Source organism: Manis javanica, chromosome 15, assembly GCF_040802235.1.
Source record: "Manis javanica isolate MJ-LG chromosome 15, MJ_LKY, whole genome shotgun sequence".
In the NCBI taxonomy this organism is placed as follows: domain Eukaryota; kingdom Metazoa; phylum Chordata; class Mammalia; order Pholidota; family Manidae; genus Manis; species Manis javanica.
In genome coordinates, this window is record NC_133170.1 from 77,755,435 (window position 1) to 77,774,793 (window position 19,359).

The 19,359-nt window shown below is 47.0% G+C and overlaps 1 protein-coding gene across 3 annotated transcripts in view; it reads left to right on the forward strand.

Moving 5' to 3' along the window:
• ACACB (acetyl-CoA carboxylase beta) overlaps positions 1-19,359 on the forward strand; it is a 98,241-nt gene that overhangs the window by 17,299 nt on the left and 61,583 nt on the right. For 2 of the 3 annotated variants that reach the window (XM_017664895.3, XM_017664893.3), the window contains exons 4-12: positions 8,380-8,512; positions 11,027-11,165; positions 13,243-13,352; positions 13,564-13,645; positions 14,983-15,081; positions 16,082-16,191; positions 16,294-16,404; positions 18,005-18,214; positions 18,501-18,671. In XM_017664895.3, the coding sequence (XP_017520384.3) occupies positions 8,380-8,512; positions 11,027-11,165; positions 13,243-13,352; positions 13,564-13,645; positions 14,983-15,081; positions 16,082-16,191; positions 16,294-16,404; positions 18,005-18,214; positions 18,501-18,671 (1,165 nt within the window). Of the gene's footprint in view, positions 1-1,648; positions 1,897-8,379; positions 8,513-11,026; positions 11,166-13,242; positions 13,353-13,563; positions 13,646-14,982; positions 15,082-16,081; positions 16,192-16,293; positions 16,405-18,004; positions 18,215-18,500; positions 18,672-19,359 lie in introns of those variants that run through there. The other variant, XM_017664896.3, reaches the window with a different exon arrangement.

Below are 19,359 nucleotides of genomic sequence, written 5' to 3' on the forward strand. Positions count from 1 at the left end.
TGATTTTGTGCGTGTGTTGTCATTGACCTGTCTTTTCCCTCAGCAATTCCAACAAGTTAAATTTAGCCTCTGAAGAGTCTGAGGACTTACAGCACGAGACTGCAATTAGAGCCAAGTTTAAATTGTTTCATGGAGAATCACAAGTATCGATGTTTGTGTTTGTATAGAGGTAGTGTTGTGCATAAGGATGCATATTACTCTTTACTTCCCATCTTCTCTTCCCTAATAAGGCAGGCAGAGAAAAATCCAAATCATTATCCCTCTGATGGCATGCAAAGCCCAGCCGTCTAAGAGAAATTCCTTTCATGAGAGCTGGATGTGTTAGGATGTCTCTAAGGTTATATTGGCAGAGACTTTAATATATCTACACAGTGTTCAAGTGTTTGACAATACGGGATAAAAATCTAGAGCAATTCAAGTAAACTGGTAAGACTTCCCTCCCGAATGATCCTTTGGTTAGGGGAGGGGTGTTTTGAAATACCTTCATTGCGTGATTTTAATTGTTTTCCCTATTTTGAGGTAGTAACATTTAAATTTGGGTCACTTGAGGGGTATGAATACTTTTGGTTTTGGTTTGAAACTTAAAAAATAGGCATGAGATGGGTTTCTTTTTTGGAGGGAGTGAAGACAAGGCTGTGAAGGACCTCCTAGAAATTGAAGAACTGAGAATTTTGTTCGCCTGTTTTTTCTTAGACCCATTGTTAAAACATTATTTAATATATGGTTAAAGCACAGCTAACCAATGCCCGCAGGCAGGGCTGCTTACACAACTCTTAGGGGAGTTCAAATTGTGACTGTGTGGACAGCGCCTCCTGGAGGCGTGGCCCTGGACTTGAAGGGAATTCATTTGAAAACATGTACATTGCTTTTTGCTTGCTGTGAACACAGGACACATTCTTGTTTAAATCATAACTACTTGGAGAAGCTTTTATTCATTTATTCTAACTGGAATCAATCTGCCTGGGTTCAAGTTCCCGGGGCTGTTGGGAAACATACATCTTTGGGTCATTCTTCCTTACCTGCGTTATGGGAATAAAATCAGTAGGACCCCTTCGACGATTAAATAAGGCAAAGGCACAAAAGAGCACTCAGCCACAAAAGAGACAGTCTGGGCCCTGGGGCCGGAGTCGGCTTCAGGGTTTTAGAGAGTGCAATGCTCTGCATCCCAGTGAAGCTTACCAGAGAGAAGCGTATTTAGGGTCAACAGGGCAGCTGGGTCTTCCCTGTCTCGAAGGGCTCACTTTTCTAGGGGACCCAGGTTGTTGAAAGTGTGTGCAGAGGTGAAAGAAGCAAGCAAAATAAGAACTTGGAAGACAAAAGTTGACAACAGGGGCATTTACCAGGCACCGTGGTGACATCCGACTCACATTTTAAGTGACCCACATTTTCCACCACTTCCCTATTTTTTGCGAGTTTTTTCTTCAGCTGCCAGTGCGTAGGGCATACCAGCTGGAGAGGAAAGTAGCCAAGAGGTTTTTTAATCTTCGAGGTTCTTGCCCGGGCCCAAGGTCAGCTGCGGCTCCGCAATTGGCGGGTCCGTGGGGCGGGACCTCGTCGGGAGAGGGCGGGGTCGGCAAAGGGGCGGGTCCTCTTTGGAGGCGGGGCCTGAGCGGGCGCTTCTGCCAGGGACTCTTGCGCGCAGGATGCATTTCGGGATGGAGGAAGCGCGGCGCCGATTTGGTGCCCTGCAGGCTGCAGCAGGGTCCGGCCAGAGGTGCTCTAGAACCGCGCCTTCGCCTCCCTGTGACAGTCTGGGCCCTGGGGCCGGAGTCGGCTTCAGGGTTTTAGAGAGTGCAATGCTCTGCATCCCAGCAGGTTCCCGGTGGCATTGGATGGCCGGGCGGTCAACATGAGTCCTGCCCAGTGCAACGTCTGTTTCCCTGAACTCAAAGTAAAGTAAGTAAGCCTGAATCTTAGTGACAGCTAAGTTAACTTTCAGCAGATGCGGCGTCCCCCCAACCTCTCGCCCCAGTGAAGACAAGGTGTGTGTACTCTTAGCACCACCCCTTTTTCCTCCCTCCACGCAAAGAAATGCAGACTTAAGTTTGGCCGCCGGGGAGAGGGAGCTCGCCTTGTAAACACGAGCTGGCCTTGGTGGTTGAAGAGGAGGCCGGATATGGCCACTATGTGGATCGAAGGAAGGCCCGCGTCTGACCGGTGGGGGCGACGCTGGCTCCCGCCTCCTCCCCTTAGCTTTGATAAAGGCGGTGGTAGTGGAAGTCTTTTCGAAACCTAGTGATGGTGAAGGTCCGCTCAAATCACATCACCCATTCAGGGTTAGTTTCTGAGCAGTTAGTGTGGGCATTTCTGTGCCTGAGTGCTTCTTAGCCACACCAGCTTTATTTTGTTTCCTCTTGTCATTTTGTGGCAGTTTTTAAAATTACCAAAGTGATGCTCTGTTTGTTGTTGAAAATTCAGAAAAGTATAGATCAAAAAGGGACGAACAAAAATCACCTATAACTAGGCCCCCCATGACCTTTATTAACAGTCGAGGTACAGCAGCCTTTTTTAAACATGTGGGTGTATTTTAGCTTATGGACTTGAAGTATACAGAACATTGTATTGTAACTTTTTTAGTCACCATTAAGTACTCTACCACTTTCTCAGCTACCATGGCCTGCAGACTTCGCATGGCTTGCAAGCAAAGGTTTTTAAATATTTAGATGACTGGAAAAAAATCGAAAGAAGAATACTATTTGGTGTGACATGTGAACATTTAGATAAGATTCAACTTTCAATGTCTACAAATTAAGTTTTATTGGAACACAGCCACGTTCATTGTTTATGTAGCCTCTGGCTGCTTTTCCAGCTTCAAGGCCAGGCCCAGTGCTGAACCGTGGGCACACATTCTATGAGGGAGGTATTAGTAATATGAGGGAGGTATTTTCATAGTGTGAAGAAATTGAGGCAGAGTATTGAAGTACCTTGCCCGAGATTATAGAGGTCGGAAGTACTGGATTATAGATTGAAAGCCTGAGATGATGGCTCTGCTCTACCAGGATTTCTCAGCTGAGGCACTGTTGATGATATATTTGGGACCCAGTAATTCTTGGTGGTAGAGCCTGTCCGGGGCATCATAGGATGTCAGGCAGTGACTCTGGCCTCCACCCACTAGATGCCAGTAGCATGCCCCTCTTAGTCGTGACAACCAAAAATGACTGCAGATACTGCCACGTGTTCCCCAGGGAACAAAGCTGCCCCCAGTTGAAACCCCTGCATTATACATATTGCCTCTCAAATGTTAAGACCTTATTTTGTAAAGTCTAGACGGAAGAGGTACTTCCATTTATCGCAGATATCTTTCTGCTTTGAAATTAGGTTCTGGGAGTCAGATAGACTTAGTTTGAAAGCTAAGCTTTGCCCCTTTCCAGCTGTGGGACTTGAGTTCGCGGTGCCGCTGAGCTCAGTTTCCTCCTCTGAGCAGGAGATGATGACCTCCCCGCGCAGGGCTGTGGGGATGCAGTGAGAAGCCCTTGCGTCTGATCCATAGCAGCACTGGAGAATGTCCCCTCTTTCCCAGTGTGGTTCTGCCTGGTCCGGGGCCTGAGCAGCTGACTGGCTTTGGTGTTTGGCTGACAGCTCTGCTGCTTAGTTGACTGTACCCAAAGCCATTTCCAAAGTCCCCTTGGAATGGTTCAGCCTCCACACTTGCCTTGGAAGAAATGCTGGCCGAAGGTCAGCCCTCCAGAGCCATTATTTGCCTCCAGGTTTTTCAAAAACGAATAAAAACAGCCACTAGCCTGGAGACAGGGCCTGAAGCAAGGGCACTTCAGCAGCTTGTGTGTTCGCTCACCAACTTTGCTGGGATGAACTTGTGACCCCCACTGAGAGAGGGACACTGTCACCAGTTTTGAAGCCAAAATGGCGGCCACAAATGGTTTTTCCCAGGCCACAAAGTTTTTCTAATGGTTGACTTTTCCTTTGTTGTGCTTTAGGTCAAATGACAAACGTTTTAATGTTTGTGTGGATGGAAATGGGATGTCTCGGACTACCTGAGGCCAAAGGGTCCAGCCAGCTGGTTGGGGATGGTCACGGGCAGAGTCGGGAGAGTAGACAGGTGGGGATCAGGTCCCGGGCAGAGGGCGGGCCTGATGCTTTCCCTGGTGAGTCTGGGGAGATTAGCCGCTCCTGGTCCTCTTGTCATCACTGCACTGAAATAATAATACAGAGTTGACTGTGTTGCCACACGCCATCTTTTACTCTCTTGGTATTAATTTATTTCATCTTCACAACCCAGTGAGGTGTGTGCTATTATTATTTTACAGTTGAGGTTACTGAGTGCCTTACCCAGTGGATACCAGAACGGCCATGGCTTTTCAGTATCCCTATTACAAAATTAATAGTTTTTTATTCTTACTGAAAATAGTACATCATTGCAGAAAAGTTAACAAATATAGGCAAAGAGAAGAAAACAGAAACCACTCATAGTTAGGCCATCCCGAGATAACTGCTGTTAGCATTTTGGTGTCTATTTCCCTAGATCAGGGGCCTGCAGATCGTGACCCTCAAGCCAATCTGCTTGTTACTATAAAGAAATAAACTTAAAAACAAAATGAACTACTTGCTGGTTAATGGAATATAATTATGATAAAAGCATTGTTCACATTTGCAAAATTATACTGACCTTCCAAAATACTCTTCTAAGCCCCATTTCATTCAGCAACCCAATCCTAGGATGTTTTAGTAGAAAAGCTGCTTGCAATTTATAGGAGGCGGCAGAGTCATCCCAAGGGCCTGAAATCATTTGCTTATTCATTGAGGCAGTGTGCACAAGCCTAGGTAGGCAGAGAAAGTCTTAATTGAAAATACATACCTTGTCGTGGCCTATAAAATGTAATTCCTCTTTTTGTTGCCCTGGCCTGGAAATCTGTTTCTCTTCGTCTCTGATAGGCAGAGCCTTTGGGGGCTCACATGGGAGCAGGGGACAGACTGCAGGTTTGTAAAAAGCTTTTCCCATGGGGACCTGGACTGGACAAAGACACTTTTTATAGCAGGAAATGTCCGTACCCAATATTTCCTGGTTTGGTGGAGAGAATCCCAGGCCTGCTAATTTGCAGAGTGAAGGAAAAGGTCTGATGAAGCAGACAGAGCTCCAGGCCTACTGCTTTGCTTGGTGACCCCTTTGCCTGGCCAGGCCTCAGTTTGCTCATCTATCAAGATGGAATTTCTCTTCCTCGACTGCTTATTTGCTTTCAGTTTTGCTTTTCCCTGCTCAGACTGTCGATGGAGGTGTGCTAGTGGTGCTCCCTATGATCGGTCAGTTCTCCACCAAAACTTTGGCTGCCTGAACCCACTCAGTCCCCCAAGAGACCTGATGACACAGTAGGTGGACAACTGCGGGGTGGTTAACCTCCAGCCTAGTTCCGCTCCGCGGACGGCTCCCAGCTTACCCTATTGCCGGATTAAGAGAGTGGACTGAACGTGTGTGGCAGATTGTGCTCCTGTCTAAACCCCACCAAGTGACAGCAGGGAGATTAAGAGAGAGACACCATCAAGCCTGGTGGAGCAGGAGGGGAGATGAGCAACCATATTGTGAAGCTAAAAGCATATGGACAAGTGGTAACTGGCTTAGCAAAGCCAGGAGGGCCAAGCCGTATAGCAGCAGCGAGAAAGGCTGAGAACCTACTGGCTCTGTACCCCAAAAAGCGCAGGGACTGGCAGCATCAGGTGCCTCTGCAGTAGGGGGAAAGGGAGCACCAAAATGAGAAAGCCTTGGGGGAAGGCTCTTGGGTCCTTCACCTGCTCTGGGAGGCTGGGGGCTGCCCACTCCCCGCTAACAGAAGTCACGTGGTTTATTCTCTGGAGAAGGAACAGCAGAGGGTTTTGGGACTGGGGCTGATGGGCACAGTGAAAGGTGTGGGGCCCATATCCCTAACAAAAAGGTAAGGGTCTGTGTACGTGCTGAATCCTGAAACCTACCTTGCCTCCCAGACCTGTTCCACCTACCCCTCTGCCCCTACTCCCTAGGCTCCTAGCCACTTGGTAATTGGACCAATAGGAGAGGAACTGTAAAGATATGTGGGGGGCTCCCCAACACACAGACCTCCCAGGTCACCCTGCATTGAGTTCAGGGTCCACTGGCCTCACCACGTGCTCATTCTCATCAGCCCTTTAGTTCCTGCTCTTGGTCATGAAGCAGCCAAGGCTTACCAAACATTTGGGTGCAGTCTCTAATATAGAAGGCAGACCCCAAACAAAGGGACCAGGCAAAGTTGGAAGGAACAGAAAGCATGCTAGGAGAAGCTATTGATTAGCTATCATTAATGCCCTTATCCAGGTTGGGTAAGATGCTGCAAACTTAGGAGCAGGATGCCTAAAAGGGAACAATTGCAGACCAAAAACAAGCTCTTGGACATTAAAAAAATGCAGAAGTGAAAAACTCCCCTGTTAGAAGGCTGAGGGAATCTCTCAGAAAGTAGAAGGGAAAAGAAAATAGGAGAGGGAAGTATACATAAACTAGTGGACTAGTCTAGGAATTTCAACATCCAAATAATAGGAGTAATGGAAAGAATAGAGAACCAGGAGGCAGGGAAACCACAAAGGAAATATTTGAAGACAAATTCCCAGATATGAGTTTCCACATTGAAGGAGACTGGCAGATTCCCACCCTCATTAGTGGAAACAGACACGTATCTGAGCATAGCCCTGTGAAATGTAGATGTGGAAGAGGAAGGGAAGGTCCTGTGAGTTTCTGGGTATGAAAAAACAGGTCACCACCCATAGGGCAGGGACCTTTGGTCTGTTCTCTGATGTGTCCCAAGTACCTGGAACAATATCTAGCACATAACAGGCATCCAATAAATATTTGTTGAATAATAATAATAAAAAAAAACAGGTCACCCACAGAGGATCAAGGATCAAGTAGAGCTCTGGTTCTAGCATCCTTGGAAGCCACAGCATAATGGCACAAGGCTTCCAAAATTCTGAAGGGGGTTTTCCTTCCTGGAATTCCATACACAGCCAAATGATAGGGTCAAATGTGAGGGTAGAAGAGAGACAGTATGAGAACTTGGAAGGCTGCAAAAACATTTACCCGCTAAACACCTTTTCTTAGAAAGCTCCTGAAGGATGGCTTCTGCTGAAACAAGAGTGTAAACCAAAGAAGAGCAGCACATGGGAACTAGGAAACAGAGATCCGACATAGAATCAAAGGGAATCTTCAGGGTAATGTTGACAAGGGGACCCAGGGCAACCAAGAGTGGGAGCTGACATGCGAAGGCACCATCATCATGTGCCCTGCCATTGTATCATCTTTTTAGTAGGATGAAACTGCTGGAGATATGCCCCAGCAAAACAAGGGAGTCCACTAAAAAAGAGGGAGCCTTCTAATCCCCCAAATTAGGGGTCAAAGTCCGAGGAAAGGCAAAGGGAATCCTAAGGACGTAAGCAAACGGAAGTCCCAGAATGGTGGCTGTGTAGGGGTCTAGTGAACAGTCAGTCCGGATGAAAGGGGATGTAGCCAGTGGAAAAACAATGGAACCCGTCAGTTGTTCTTACGTGTATTGGGAGGATAGGAGGAGCAGAATGAATTAGAACAGGTGTGAGGAAAACCAGGTAAATGAAAGAAAACCATTAACTCCAGGGGAAAAAAGTCACAAAGAAAGAAAGAAAAATCAGGTCTATCACAAACCTCATCTGTGAATAATGATCTTAGATTCATAAAACACTGAGTACTGAGTTTTCCAAAATGTAATATGCCTGTGTTGAGAGGCTGGGGGAAGGGAGTGGATGAGAGGGCTGCATAAGAGCGCTGAATTCTCATCTCTCAAGGTAGGAAGGTTGTCGATGGGCATCTCAGATGGATGACTCCTAAGATCGCAGACATTGTTCAGAACTATGGAGGTGTATAAATGCCAGAGAGGTGGTTTCCTTTGGTGTGGGGTTCTGGAGGGGGGACAGGGGCAAGCAGTCTCTTTTGTTGTTAACACGCTTTTTGTTTTCAGTTTTTAAAATAATTTGATATACACATGCTGAAAAGTGCACGAAAAAAAAGGCATTGATACTGTTTAACAAGTCTAAGTATTAGACTGTGTGGACTTTTTCCCTGATCATAAACTTCCCTGCCATTATAAGCTTTTTAGTAGTATTTGAGTTCCTAAATGAGGAGCATACAAAGTAAAAATTAATTTAGGATTAGAAATCTAAGCATACAGCTTGGGGCAGGTCAAGGGATCAATCCTGCTTCATTCGTGGGCCAGCTACTTGAGTGTCCCTGTGAAATAAATGTTTCAAGGTCTCCTGAGAGGGACTGCAGAACGGGGGTTCTGATGGGCTTCAGCTTCTCTGTTCACATTGCTTCCGGAGGTGCCGGGCACCTGACTCCCTCCATGTGCGTCCTGGCTCCCTGGCTCACTGGAGTCTGTCCTGTTCCCTCCACAGGCCCAGCATGTCAGGGCTCCACCTGCAGAAGAGGGGCCGCGAGCAGAAGAAGCTGGACTTGCACAGAGACTTTACCGTAGCTTCCCCGGCTGAGTTTGTCACACGCTTTGGTGGGGATCGGGTCATCGAAAAGGTACAGATGGGGGTCCTTGAAGGCTGGGATGGGGTGGGCCCCCCTTCCCCCAGTTGGAAGTGGGGGCTTCTGCTTCAGGCTCATCCTCCTGCTGCAGAGAAAGGGCCAGGCCTGCCCTTCAGTGAGCACTTGCTAATGCTGGGTGCCGGATGTCAGCCTCTTAGCTGTAAGACAGCCTGAAGCAGCAGGTGCATGGCCCCCATTTCACAGAGAGGAGACTGAGGCCTCTGAGCAGGGTTGGGAGGCTCCCTCCAAGGACCCTGAGCAAGGGAGCTGCTTTCTAAGTTATTGGGAGAGCATGAAACCCAGCCCTGTCCTCCGGGCATGTGAGCTCCTCAGAAGAGACCCATGTCCTCAAAAGGAAACCGTTCTAACTTGCTTTTTATGAAGGCTTTCCACATCATTTCCCATTCCATCCCTGTAAGGCCCTGGGCCACAGACTGTTTGATTATCCCCATTGTATTCATGGGGAAGCTAGGATTCAGAGATTTGGTATTGGTTGGTTATGCAAAATCCCGCAGCTAGTAAGTGCTGGGGCTGGGGTTTGAACCCAAGTCAGTTTGACTAGAAGGCCTTGTTCTTTGCTATTTTACTTGAGTGTGGTGGTAACATGAACACTGACAATAATAATAATAATAATCATAATAATACTTCAGGGTGATGGTAATAGTAACAAAACCAGCAATAAGAACAATAATAATAGCAGCAGCCATGGTTTATTGAGGGCCTACTCTGGGCCAGGCATCCTGTCAACTTTTACATCATCATATCTCACCTAGCCATGCCCACAGCCCAGCCAGATGACACTGAGGCCCAGAAGGGGAGCTGGCTTGCATAGGTCTTACAGCTGGTCAGTGGCAGAGCTGGGATTTGAACCCTGGCTGTCAGACTGCAGAGCCCATGCACTCACCCAGGCATCAGAAGTACGGTGCTGTGCAGTAGAGATTCACACAGGCTCCCAAACGTAGCTGCCGTCCATCTTGCTGGCTGAAAATACTATTCCTCCGTCTCATCCCAGACGCCTGGAGTTAGAATCTCCCAGGTGGGGACCCAGAGGCTGCATTTTGCCACGCTTACCACGTTCGCCAGGGGACTGTGTTGCAGCCAGCCCACCTTGTGGCTCGCATTCTGCCCTCAGGAGTTGAGAGGCTAAGGTGGCTGCCAAAGCCTCAGCCCAGAGCAGCACAGTCCCTGGCTTTGGAGCTGACCGTGGCTTGCCCTCTCCCTGGACTCCTCGCGGGAAAGTTGCAGCGGTGGAGAATAGAACGGCACGCCAGCCTGCAGCAGCCTTCCCACCCGGGGGCTCCTAGAGTGTGCTAGAACAAATGGGGCCCAGGGAAACTGACTGTAGTCCTTCCCTCTTGACCAAACCTTGCTTTGGTGGTAAGATGGGGAAAGCTGAAGCCTAGCTGTTCTGCATCACTCCTGTAGAGGCATTTTTGAAGAGGCGAAGGAATGCTGAACCGGAGCTCTGGGGTCCAGCTGCTCTTGGCCACTATGGGAGAGGACATCTGAGCTCAGTTTCCCCTTCTGAAAGGTAGAGGCAGCCACGTTCCAGATCTCTAATGGGACTTGCCCTTCAGATGAAGCTCAGAGCAGAAAGGAAACTGCCTAATGTCCCCTGGGAAAGTTCATGAATCCAAGATCCCTTCTGTTGTCCTCTGTTGCTGGAGACAGCCCGTGTCACTGCTTTTCCTCCATACTGTATCTGGGACCTTTAACCTTCAGGATGCAGAGGCCACCACAGGGGGCAGTTCAGAGCACAGGTCACACTGGAGTGCTCACATGTCCCAGCTCTGCCACCTAATAGCTGTGTGACCCTGGACAAGTGCTTTAACTCCTCTGAATTTTAATGTTTTTAACCCCAAGTAGAGATAACAATACAACCTCTGTTAAAGGGCTGCTGTGAGGATGGAATGAAATAATGTTGGTGAAAAACATTGTGTGATAGCTTGGTAAATACTAAATACTGAAAAAATGTTAAATGATGATCATGGTGCCATAGGAATTAAAATCATCCATCCATCCATCCATCCATCCATCCATCCACCTATCCATCCATTTATACATCTATCCATTTATCCATCCACCATCCATCCATCCATCCATCCATTCATCCATCTGTCCATTTATACATCTATCCATCCATCCATCCATCCATTCATCCATCTGTCCATTTATACATCTATCCATCCATCCATCCATCCATCCATCCACCTATCCATCCATTTATACATCTATCCATCCATCCATCCACCATCCATCCATCCATCCATCCATTCATCCATCTGTCCATTTATACATCTATCCATCCATCCATCCATCCATCCACTTGATCATATTCATGCAGCCAGCAGACTTTGAGCACCTGCTCTGTGCCAGGCTGCATGCCGTAGAAATACAAAAAGGTACTGCAGAAGGCTCTGCAGTTGTGAGATGGACCCCAGGGTAGCATGCAGCCCCCACCAGAGGTAAGTGTGCAGCTTTGGCCCCTTCCTCATTTTCCCTGTCCAGGTGCTCATCGCCAACAATGGCATCGCTGCTGTGAAGTGCATGCGCTCCATCCGCAGGTGGGCCTATGAGATGTTCCGCAATGAGCGGGCCATCCGGTTTGTAGTCATGGTGACTCCAGAGGATCTGAAGGCTAATGCAGGTACCTGGGCCTTGACTCCCTCTTCTCCTGCCTTGCCCCACCCTTACCTGCCCTCACCCCCTCCACCCAACCTGGGGAAGTCCATTCTGGACCCTGGAGTCCCAGTATACCTCTCTTGAGCCTTTTATTTGCCTTTTCATTGTTTGATTAAAATGTCTGCTGATAACAAAAGCAACTCATGGGCCTTATAAAAATGCGAATGGTTAACATGCAAAGTGGAAATGCCATCTTTGAGAAGTGTTCATGTCACAGCAGGTTGGTGTCTTTTCCTCCAGATGTTTTTTTCTTGCAAATGTATATACTGTATTTCAATCATTCATTCATTTTTCTGTTTACTTACTCCTCTGTGTCTATGAGCATTGAATCAGTAACTGTTGGACAATTTGCTTTTTTCCCCTGAATGGTCTCATCCCTTTACAGACCAATCCTGTCAGCCCCTCCTTAAACGCTTCAGAGGCTGCAGTGCCATCCCTAACACCAGCATCCTCTGCTCTGTCCTCAGACCCCTCCAGAGTGCAGGCCGTGGGTGCTGCCCTGCATAGATGCAGCCTCCTTTTTATTCACAGCAAGCAGTGAGGACAGTGATTGTCAGCCCCATTTTATGCAGGAGGCAGTTGAAGCACAGGGATATAAATCACTTACCCAGGGTCATACACAGGTGGTACATGACACTGCAGGATTGGAACCCGGGGCTCAGTTCTCAGCCTTATCCTGTGGGGTCTCCCATCATGCTTGGACTAAAATTCCAGATCTTCCCCTAGGCCAGCTAAGCCCCCACACGCCTTGGCTCCTGCCCGCCTCCTGGCCCCATTGCATGCCTCACCGTCCATCCCTGGGTCCCAGGCACACTGGCCTGGCCTGTTCCTGGCCCAGCCAGGTTCTTTCCTGTGGCAGAGACATGGGATGTGCTGGACCTTGTGCTGGCAGCAGGCCTCCTCCCCTCCTGCCTGACCTTAGGGTCTCGCCCTTCTGTGCACCTCTCTCAGAGCCTCGACACCGACCACAGTCAGTGGTTAGTGTGTTTGTTTCTTGCTTGTCTTCTCCAGCATTAGAATAACACGTGACGGGAAGAGAGGGAGCGTGTCTGACTTCTCGCTTTATAACCTCTGGAACATCCCCGGTGGCCCACGCTCGTGTGTTCCATAAACATCAGAGGGAACCTCTTGGTTTTCTTTCCAAGGCTGCACATAAAGTTTCCACTGTTCCTTCTCAGGATATAGAGGATTCCGCAGTGCAAATGAACTAACCCTCAACTTTGGATTGAATCTGACTTGTCACAGTTCAAAACATGGCCCAATAAACATCCTCTTTCATCACTCTTTGGCTTCACTGATGAGCGGGTTTTTTTTTTTAGGACATATTCCTAGAAGTGGAATTTCTGGCTTAAAGAGCATGAATATTTTAATGAAAACATTGTATTATATTCAGCCTTAAAAAGGAAGGAAACTCTGACCCATGCTATGACATGGGTGAACTTGAGGACATTATGCTAAGTTGCAATAAGACAGTCACAAAGGACAGATACTGTGGGTTCTGCTTATGTGAAGTCCCTAGATAGATTCCTAGAGACAGAAATTAGAGTGGGGGTTGTGGGAGGGAAAGGGGGCAGTTGTTTTATGGGTACAGAGTTTCAGATCTAAATGTTGTGGAGATCTGTTTCACAACTCAAATGTCCTTAACACTTTTGAACTGCACACTCAACAAAACGAGTAAGATGATGAGTTTTATGTTACGTGTTTTTTACTGTGATTAAAATCAAACATTGTATTGTTTCATGGCAGAACAATATTGAGATAAACCTTCAATAGGAATAAAAATAAAACCCTGCCTCTAATTCCACTACCCTAATAGCTTGCTTCCTTCTTTTTTCTCTTCTGGGCCTGGACCAGATGTATGATTATTGTCATAATTAATAAAGTTATACTCAGTTTTCTTCTGATTACCATGCTGTGCATTGCCATAGAATCTTCATGGTTATCCTTCACGGCCGTATGTGGTGATGTCTTACAGACGTCCTGCAGCCCACACACTTCATTCTCTCAGTTGGTCTCTATGTTTCTCTCCCATTTAACTCCAGAGTTTATCAAGATGGCAGATCAGTACGTTCCTGTTCCAGGAGGGCCCAATAACAACAATTACGCCAACGTGGAGCTGATCGTAGACATTGCCAAGAGAATCCCCGTGCAGGTAGGTCGGATGGAATGCCCCGGACTGCCCAAGGGGAATGATGCCCTGACCTCTGAGCAACTCAATTCTGCATTTCAGAAGGGGTGGGGGAGCCTGGTCCTGCAAGACTTTGACATCCAGGGCTGATATAACACAGCAAAGAGCTTTCGTTGTGTGATGGGAGGTGAGTTCTTGAAGAAAGATCTTCATTCACACCTCTCTGTGTTTGCAGGCGGTGTGGGCCGGTTGGGGCCATGCTTCTGAAAACCCCAAACTTCCGGAGCTCCTGTGCAAGCACGAGATTGCTTTCTTAGGTAGCGTGTCTCCATCGGATACGTGGGAATTGGGGTGTTGATAGGTCACTCTGTGAGGCCTGATTCTGTTTTAGTGCAGCCCTGTAAGGTGAGGGACGGTTTGATATTCTCACTCACTCTTTCATTGTTAGGGGGCAGGTGAATCCAGGAGTGGGCGGGCAGCCCAGGGAAGGAGGAGCCGTTACCATGGTTACCACAGTGGACTGATGCTGGGGCAAACAGAACCCACTGCCGGTGTTCCTGTTGGTACTGAGACACCAGTCATATTCAGATTTCTGACTGGGTTTGGTGGTCACATTTCTGATAAGCCCACGCCTTGGCTTGGGGCTATTCCCAGGCCTTTGGAATGCCTTAACCCCTTGGGACCCAGAGCCCTCATCTCTACTACTTACTGGGCAAAGTGATACTTACTGTTGATGGCATCTGTTTGTTTCAGTATTTGTATTTGTGTTTGCAAGCTTTATGTGTGCAGTTGTCTGACATCTGGCAGCTAATTGCACATAATAATAATTAGAATAATTATCAGCTATCTGACCTCCTTGTGTGGTTTAGGGAAATCATTACCTAATTATGTGACACTAATGCATAATAAATGCCTGTTGCTGCTCCTTACCTCTGGGCTTGCAACACAGACTTAATATGAAGCAGCTCAATGCAAATCAACATCTGATATTCTGAGGGCCTGCCTGGTGACCTTTCCCCGCTGATGCTTTTCTCTGTCCATGATCCTTGGTTAGCTGCCACATGGGACTCTCATCCCTCAGTTTTATCTCCTTTCGAGGTTGATGATCCAACCCACAAGCTGGCAAACTACAACCTATGGGTCAAATCTGGTCCCCTGCTTGTTTTTATAAATAAAGTTTTATTGAAACAGCCCTGCTCATTCATTTATGTATCGTCCAAGGCTGCTTTTGCCCAACACTGGCAAACTTGAATATCTGTGACAGAGACAAGCAGCCCACAAAGCTTGAAAAGATTTCCTGGCTGCTTGTTGTAGGGAAAGTCTGCTGACCCAAGGTCTGGTTTACTGAGGTGCCAGCTTGCCCCCTTGGTCTCGCTTTTTGCCCTCTCGCCCCAAAGTGAATTCTGGGTATGCCACCCAGCGTAGGGTGTACCTCAGGCCAGGCTTACACTCCACATGTGTGGAAAGCTGCACGCTTCATCCACACCTGACAAAGTGCCAGACTGCCCACCAGACGTTTCCCTCCCAGGCTTGATGTCACACTCCCTAGGAGCTGGGACCCGAGTGCTTTTCTGGGTGCCCTTGGCTGACCCTTGGCTGCGAGGGGCTGGTGGCCGGCTTGACTCTGCCTTCCCCATTGTCCCCGCTTCCTCAGGCCCTCCCAGCAAGGCCATGTGGGCCCTAGGAGATAAGATCGCCTCCACCATCGTGGCCCAGACGCTGAAGATCCCAACGCTGCCCTGGAGTGGAAGCGGTAAGCAGCCCTGAGCTTCGCCCGTGGGAACTTCTCGGCCCAGTCCTGCTGATGTGCACAGAGAGGTGGCCGGAAGATGCGTTTTTATTCTTTCACTTAAATATTTGGTTAAACAGGTGATACGGTTTTATTGTAGAAAACCTAGAAACTGTGAGAAGTAGAAAAGAGAAATAAGAGTCATCCATAATCCTACGACTTGGCTTTGAACATTTGTTACCCTGTACGTATCTGTCTTTCCAGCCCCTTTTTAAGGCACATCCTTTAAAAAATACCAGAGACCTTATATTTATTGGTTTGTGACTTGTTTTTTCACACTTATCTTCCTATATCAACATTTACAGCACTTAAAATGCCTGCATAGGATTATGTCAGATAGCTGTACCATCATTTACTTCACAGTCTTCCACTGTTATACATTTAGGTTGTTTCCAGTTATTTTGCTCTAATTATAATAATATTCAAAGCAATAGAGCCTTGTTAATCTTACAGCTAAACCTCTGTGTACATTTTCATCATTACCTTAGGATAAAATTCCCAAAAGTGGAATTTCTAGGATACATTAAAAAATAAATAGGAAAAAGTCTCAGGAGTTTCCTATTCAATTTGATTTTTTTCCTCCAAAGATTGAATTTTAAATTTGGAATGGAAAGTCTGCCTTTGTTTCTGCTTTTTATTCTTCACAGGGTTCTGGAAAATAAAAAATGATTCACGTGTCAGTGACTCCACCGGGTAGAACTGGGAATTTTTTTTTTGGATTCAGGTTGATAGGGTTGTTCTTGGTAGACTCAGCCTGAGTTTCTTAAGCTTGACTTCCCATTCAAGGTTGAGTCATTCCTTAAGAAAGTAAAAAGCCACATGGGAAGCCGAAGGACCATGTGTGTGTTCTGTTGGTCCAGGGGCCAGGTCTAGTGCAGTGTGGTGAGGAGAGGCCCTGTGGCTTCTGGGTTGTGTGTGTGTCTGCCATCCTTGGGAGGACTCAGCTTTCTCTGTGACTCTCCAGGTCTGACGGTGGAGTGGACGGAAGATAGTCTGCAGCAGGGGAAAAGAATCAATGTCCCAGAAGATGTTTACAACCAGGGTTGTGTGAAAGATGTAGAGGAAGGCTTGGAGGTAAACAGAGCCTGGGGGCCAACGTGCTAGAACCTTCTCATTGTCCTGGTAGCGTGGAAACTGTCTAACCTCTAAAGAGGTCTCTTTGTCCTTTGCCCCCAGGCAGCAGAAAAAATTGGTTTTCCATTGATGATCAAAGCTTCTGAAGGTGGTGGAGGGAAAGGAATACGGAAGGCGGATAGTGCCGAGGACTTCCCAATCCTTTTCAGACAAGTGAGCTGTTCTTGTTATATTATTTTTCCATATGTATCTGGGAATTGTGTTTATCCAGTCGTTGGCCACCAGATTATTTCCATTAGCATTGCTGGGTCACAATCAAGATGTTTGTGAGATCTGGAATATTGCTGTGTTGTGATTGTAGATTATGTAGATCATGAACCTTTTTACCATATTGTTCCAGTCCTTACAATTATTTTGATGGTTGTACAATATTCCCTGTGTGGCTGTTGCCTTGTTTATCAAACCTTTCTTTTTTGTTAACTGTTAAGCTTGTTCCCATTTTCATGATTCTGAATAAGGCTACTATAGTATGATATGGTATTTACTACTATAAATAATGCTTAGCTTTTTCTTCTGAATTATTTTCTTGGGTGAAGATCATAGGGGGAGAAGGACTTAGTTAAATAGCATGCACCTTACATGCACTTAATACATACCAATAAATTGCCTCTAAAAAGGCTTACCAGTGATGCAGCTGCTAGCAGTATGTGTTACATAAAGCAGCGATTTCACTACCATGGGTTTCCGTTGGGGTGTATGGGTTTTGGGTTACTCTGGGGAGAAGAATTTATATTTTCAGGCAAGTTCCCGTCCATCCTCCTCTGAGTTTCCCCCTTGTTAGCATCTATAACTATGTCTGTCACAACCAAGAGATAACAGTGTGCGTATCTGTTAAGTAGACTCCGGACTTAATTCAGATCTCACCATTTTTGCCCACAAAAATCCTCTCCTGTTTTCAGGATTCAGTCATGGATCCTACATTATGCTTAGCGGTTGTCTAGGTTTTAAAGCTTTTTTTCTCTCTTTTTATAAAATTAGGCTTTACTTTTTAGAGCAGTTTTCAGTTCACCATAAAAACTGAGCAGAAAGTGCAGAGTTCCCACATACTCACCGACCCCACAATGCACTGCCTTTCCCAAGCTTTTTTCTTTTAATTTCATGTGTGCAATAGGAAAATGTTCTTAGAAAACACTCAAGTGTTTCAGTGACTTGTTAAGAATAAAAAAGGGAAAATTCCCTTTTTATCATCACCTCCGGCCCCTCCCTTCTCAGCTGTGGCCCCAATTTACAGCTGGGCTTTTTCCCAGCACTTTTACTGTATGTGGTTTTATATAGACACTTGTACAATTCTGCCTTATTATTTTTCACGTAAGTGGGGTCATCCCATATGTCATTGCTTGCTTTTTTACAAAAGTTGTCTGAGGAATCATTCCATGTGCATACTTAGTTTTTAAATTTTCTTTCTTTGAGAATCTCTGGACGACATGCCTGTAAGAAAATGCCTTTTAGCCATTAAAGGCTTGGGGTTTGTCTGTCTGTAGGTTCCACCGTGAAGAGCTGGCTGGCAGAGGGCGTTAAATAGGAGTCAAAGAAAGCTCCAGAATAGTGTGTTTTGGTCCTATTTTCATCTAAAGAAACTGTGTGTGTATGTTACTGAATGTGTAGCAGAAAACCAGTTGGTACCCAACTCTTAATGGCACATCATCTTTAAGAGATGGGATTGTAGGGAAATTTCAGTTTTTTCAGCATCTATCTTGACCATGTCTGACCTAGAACAGTGATAATGTAAGGCCTGTAAACGCCTTCCCCCCAGGTTCAGAGTGAGATCCCAGGCTCCACGGTCTTTCTCATGAAGCTGGCCCAGCATGCCCGCCACCTGGAGGTCCAGATCCTCGCGGATCAGTACGGGAACGCCGTGTCTCTGTTTGGGCGTGACTGTTCCATCCAGCGGCGGCACCAGAAGATCATTGAGGAGGCGCCAGCCACCATCGCCACACCAGCTGTGTTCGAGTTCATGGAGCAGGTGGGTCCTGCTGAGGTCACGGGCATGGGGGCCGTCACAGATCAGAGCTGGCGAGGACTCTCTACAATGTGCTCTGCTGAAGCAGGGTGGGCGTCCAACAAGAGACCAGGAGCCCATCACAGAGATGATTTCAGTCTCGCATGGGCTTATAGGAGTATGATCTATGAGGTCCCAAGGTAATTGACACATAGCAGGTGCTCAGTCTGTATTTGGTGGGGGAACTAATGAGCCACCACTGAAACTACCCAAGAATGCCAGTAGAAACCCTTCATCTCTTTTTTTACAGTGTGCAGTCCACCTGGCCAAGACTGTGGGCTACGTGAGTGCAGGGACGGTTGAATACCTCTATAGCCAGGACGGCAGCTTCCACTTCTTGGAGCTGAATCCCCGCCTGCAGGTGGAACACCCCTGCACGGAAATGATCGCTGATGTCAACCTGCCAGCCGCCCAGCTACAGGTAAGGAATGGGCTCCAAGCCCTGGGGCTTCTTCTACCTGGGACGGGGTGCCCTGTCCTGCTCAGATTAGACCTTCCTGCCCATGCCTTGGCTGGCTGTCCCTGGGGAATGACTGTTACGATGTGTGAGTAGCACTGGGAGCCGCGTAGTTTGCCACCCTTGTCTGGCCCTGTAGCCCTTTGAGGGCCAGCAAAAGCTGTTGACCTTCTCCCTGGAAAAGAAATATATACTTTTCAGGCATTCATGGATCCCCTGACACCCTCTGATTCATAGACCCAGAGAAGTGTTTCTCAACCTTTTTTTTTTATTATTGCCCCTTCCCCCACTAGGAGTCTTTTTAGACATTTTCCCTCCAAATTTCTCCCCCATGAAATTTCAATATCGCAGATATCCTGTGTATCTGTTTGGGAATTGTCAGTATGTCCATGCTTTATACATACAAGGAGTATGATTTTTCACCCCCAAGAGCAAATACTTGCCCCCCTGGGGTTAGTATCACCTCCCTGGAGGGCTCCTGGCTGGGAACTCACCTTCGTTTTATTAATGTCTCTTCCTCCCTGTCTTTCTTCCTTCCTCTACCAGAATTTCTGTTTTCTTATTTTGTCTCTCTCTTTAGTTGGAGAAATTTCAGGGAAGTTATAAGAATAACACAGCTGACACCCATTCCCCAAACCTAGCTCTACCTGTT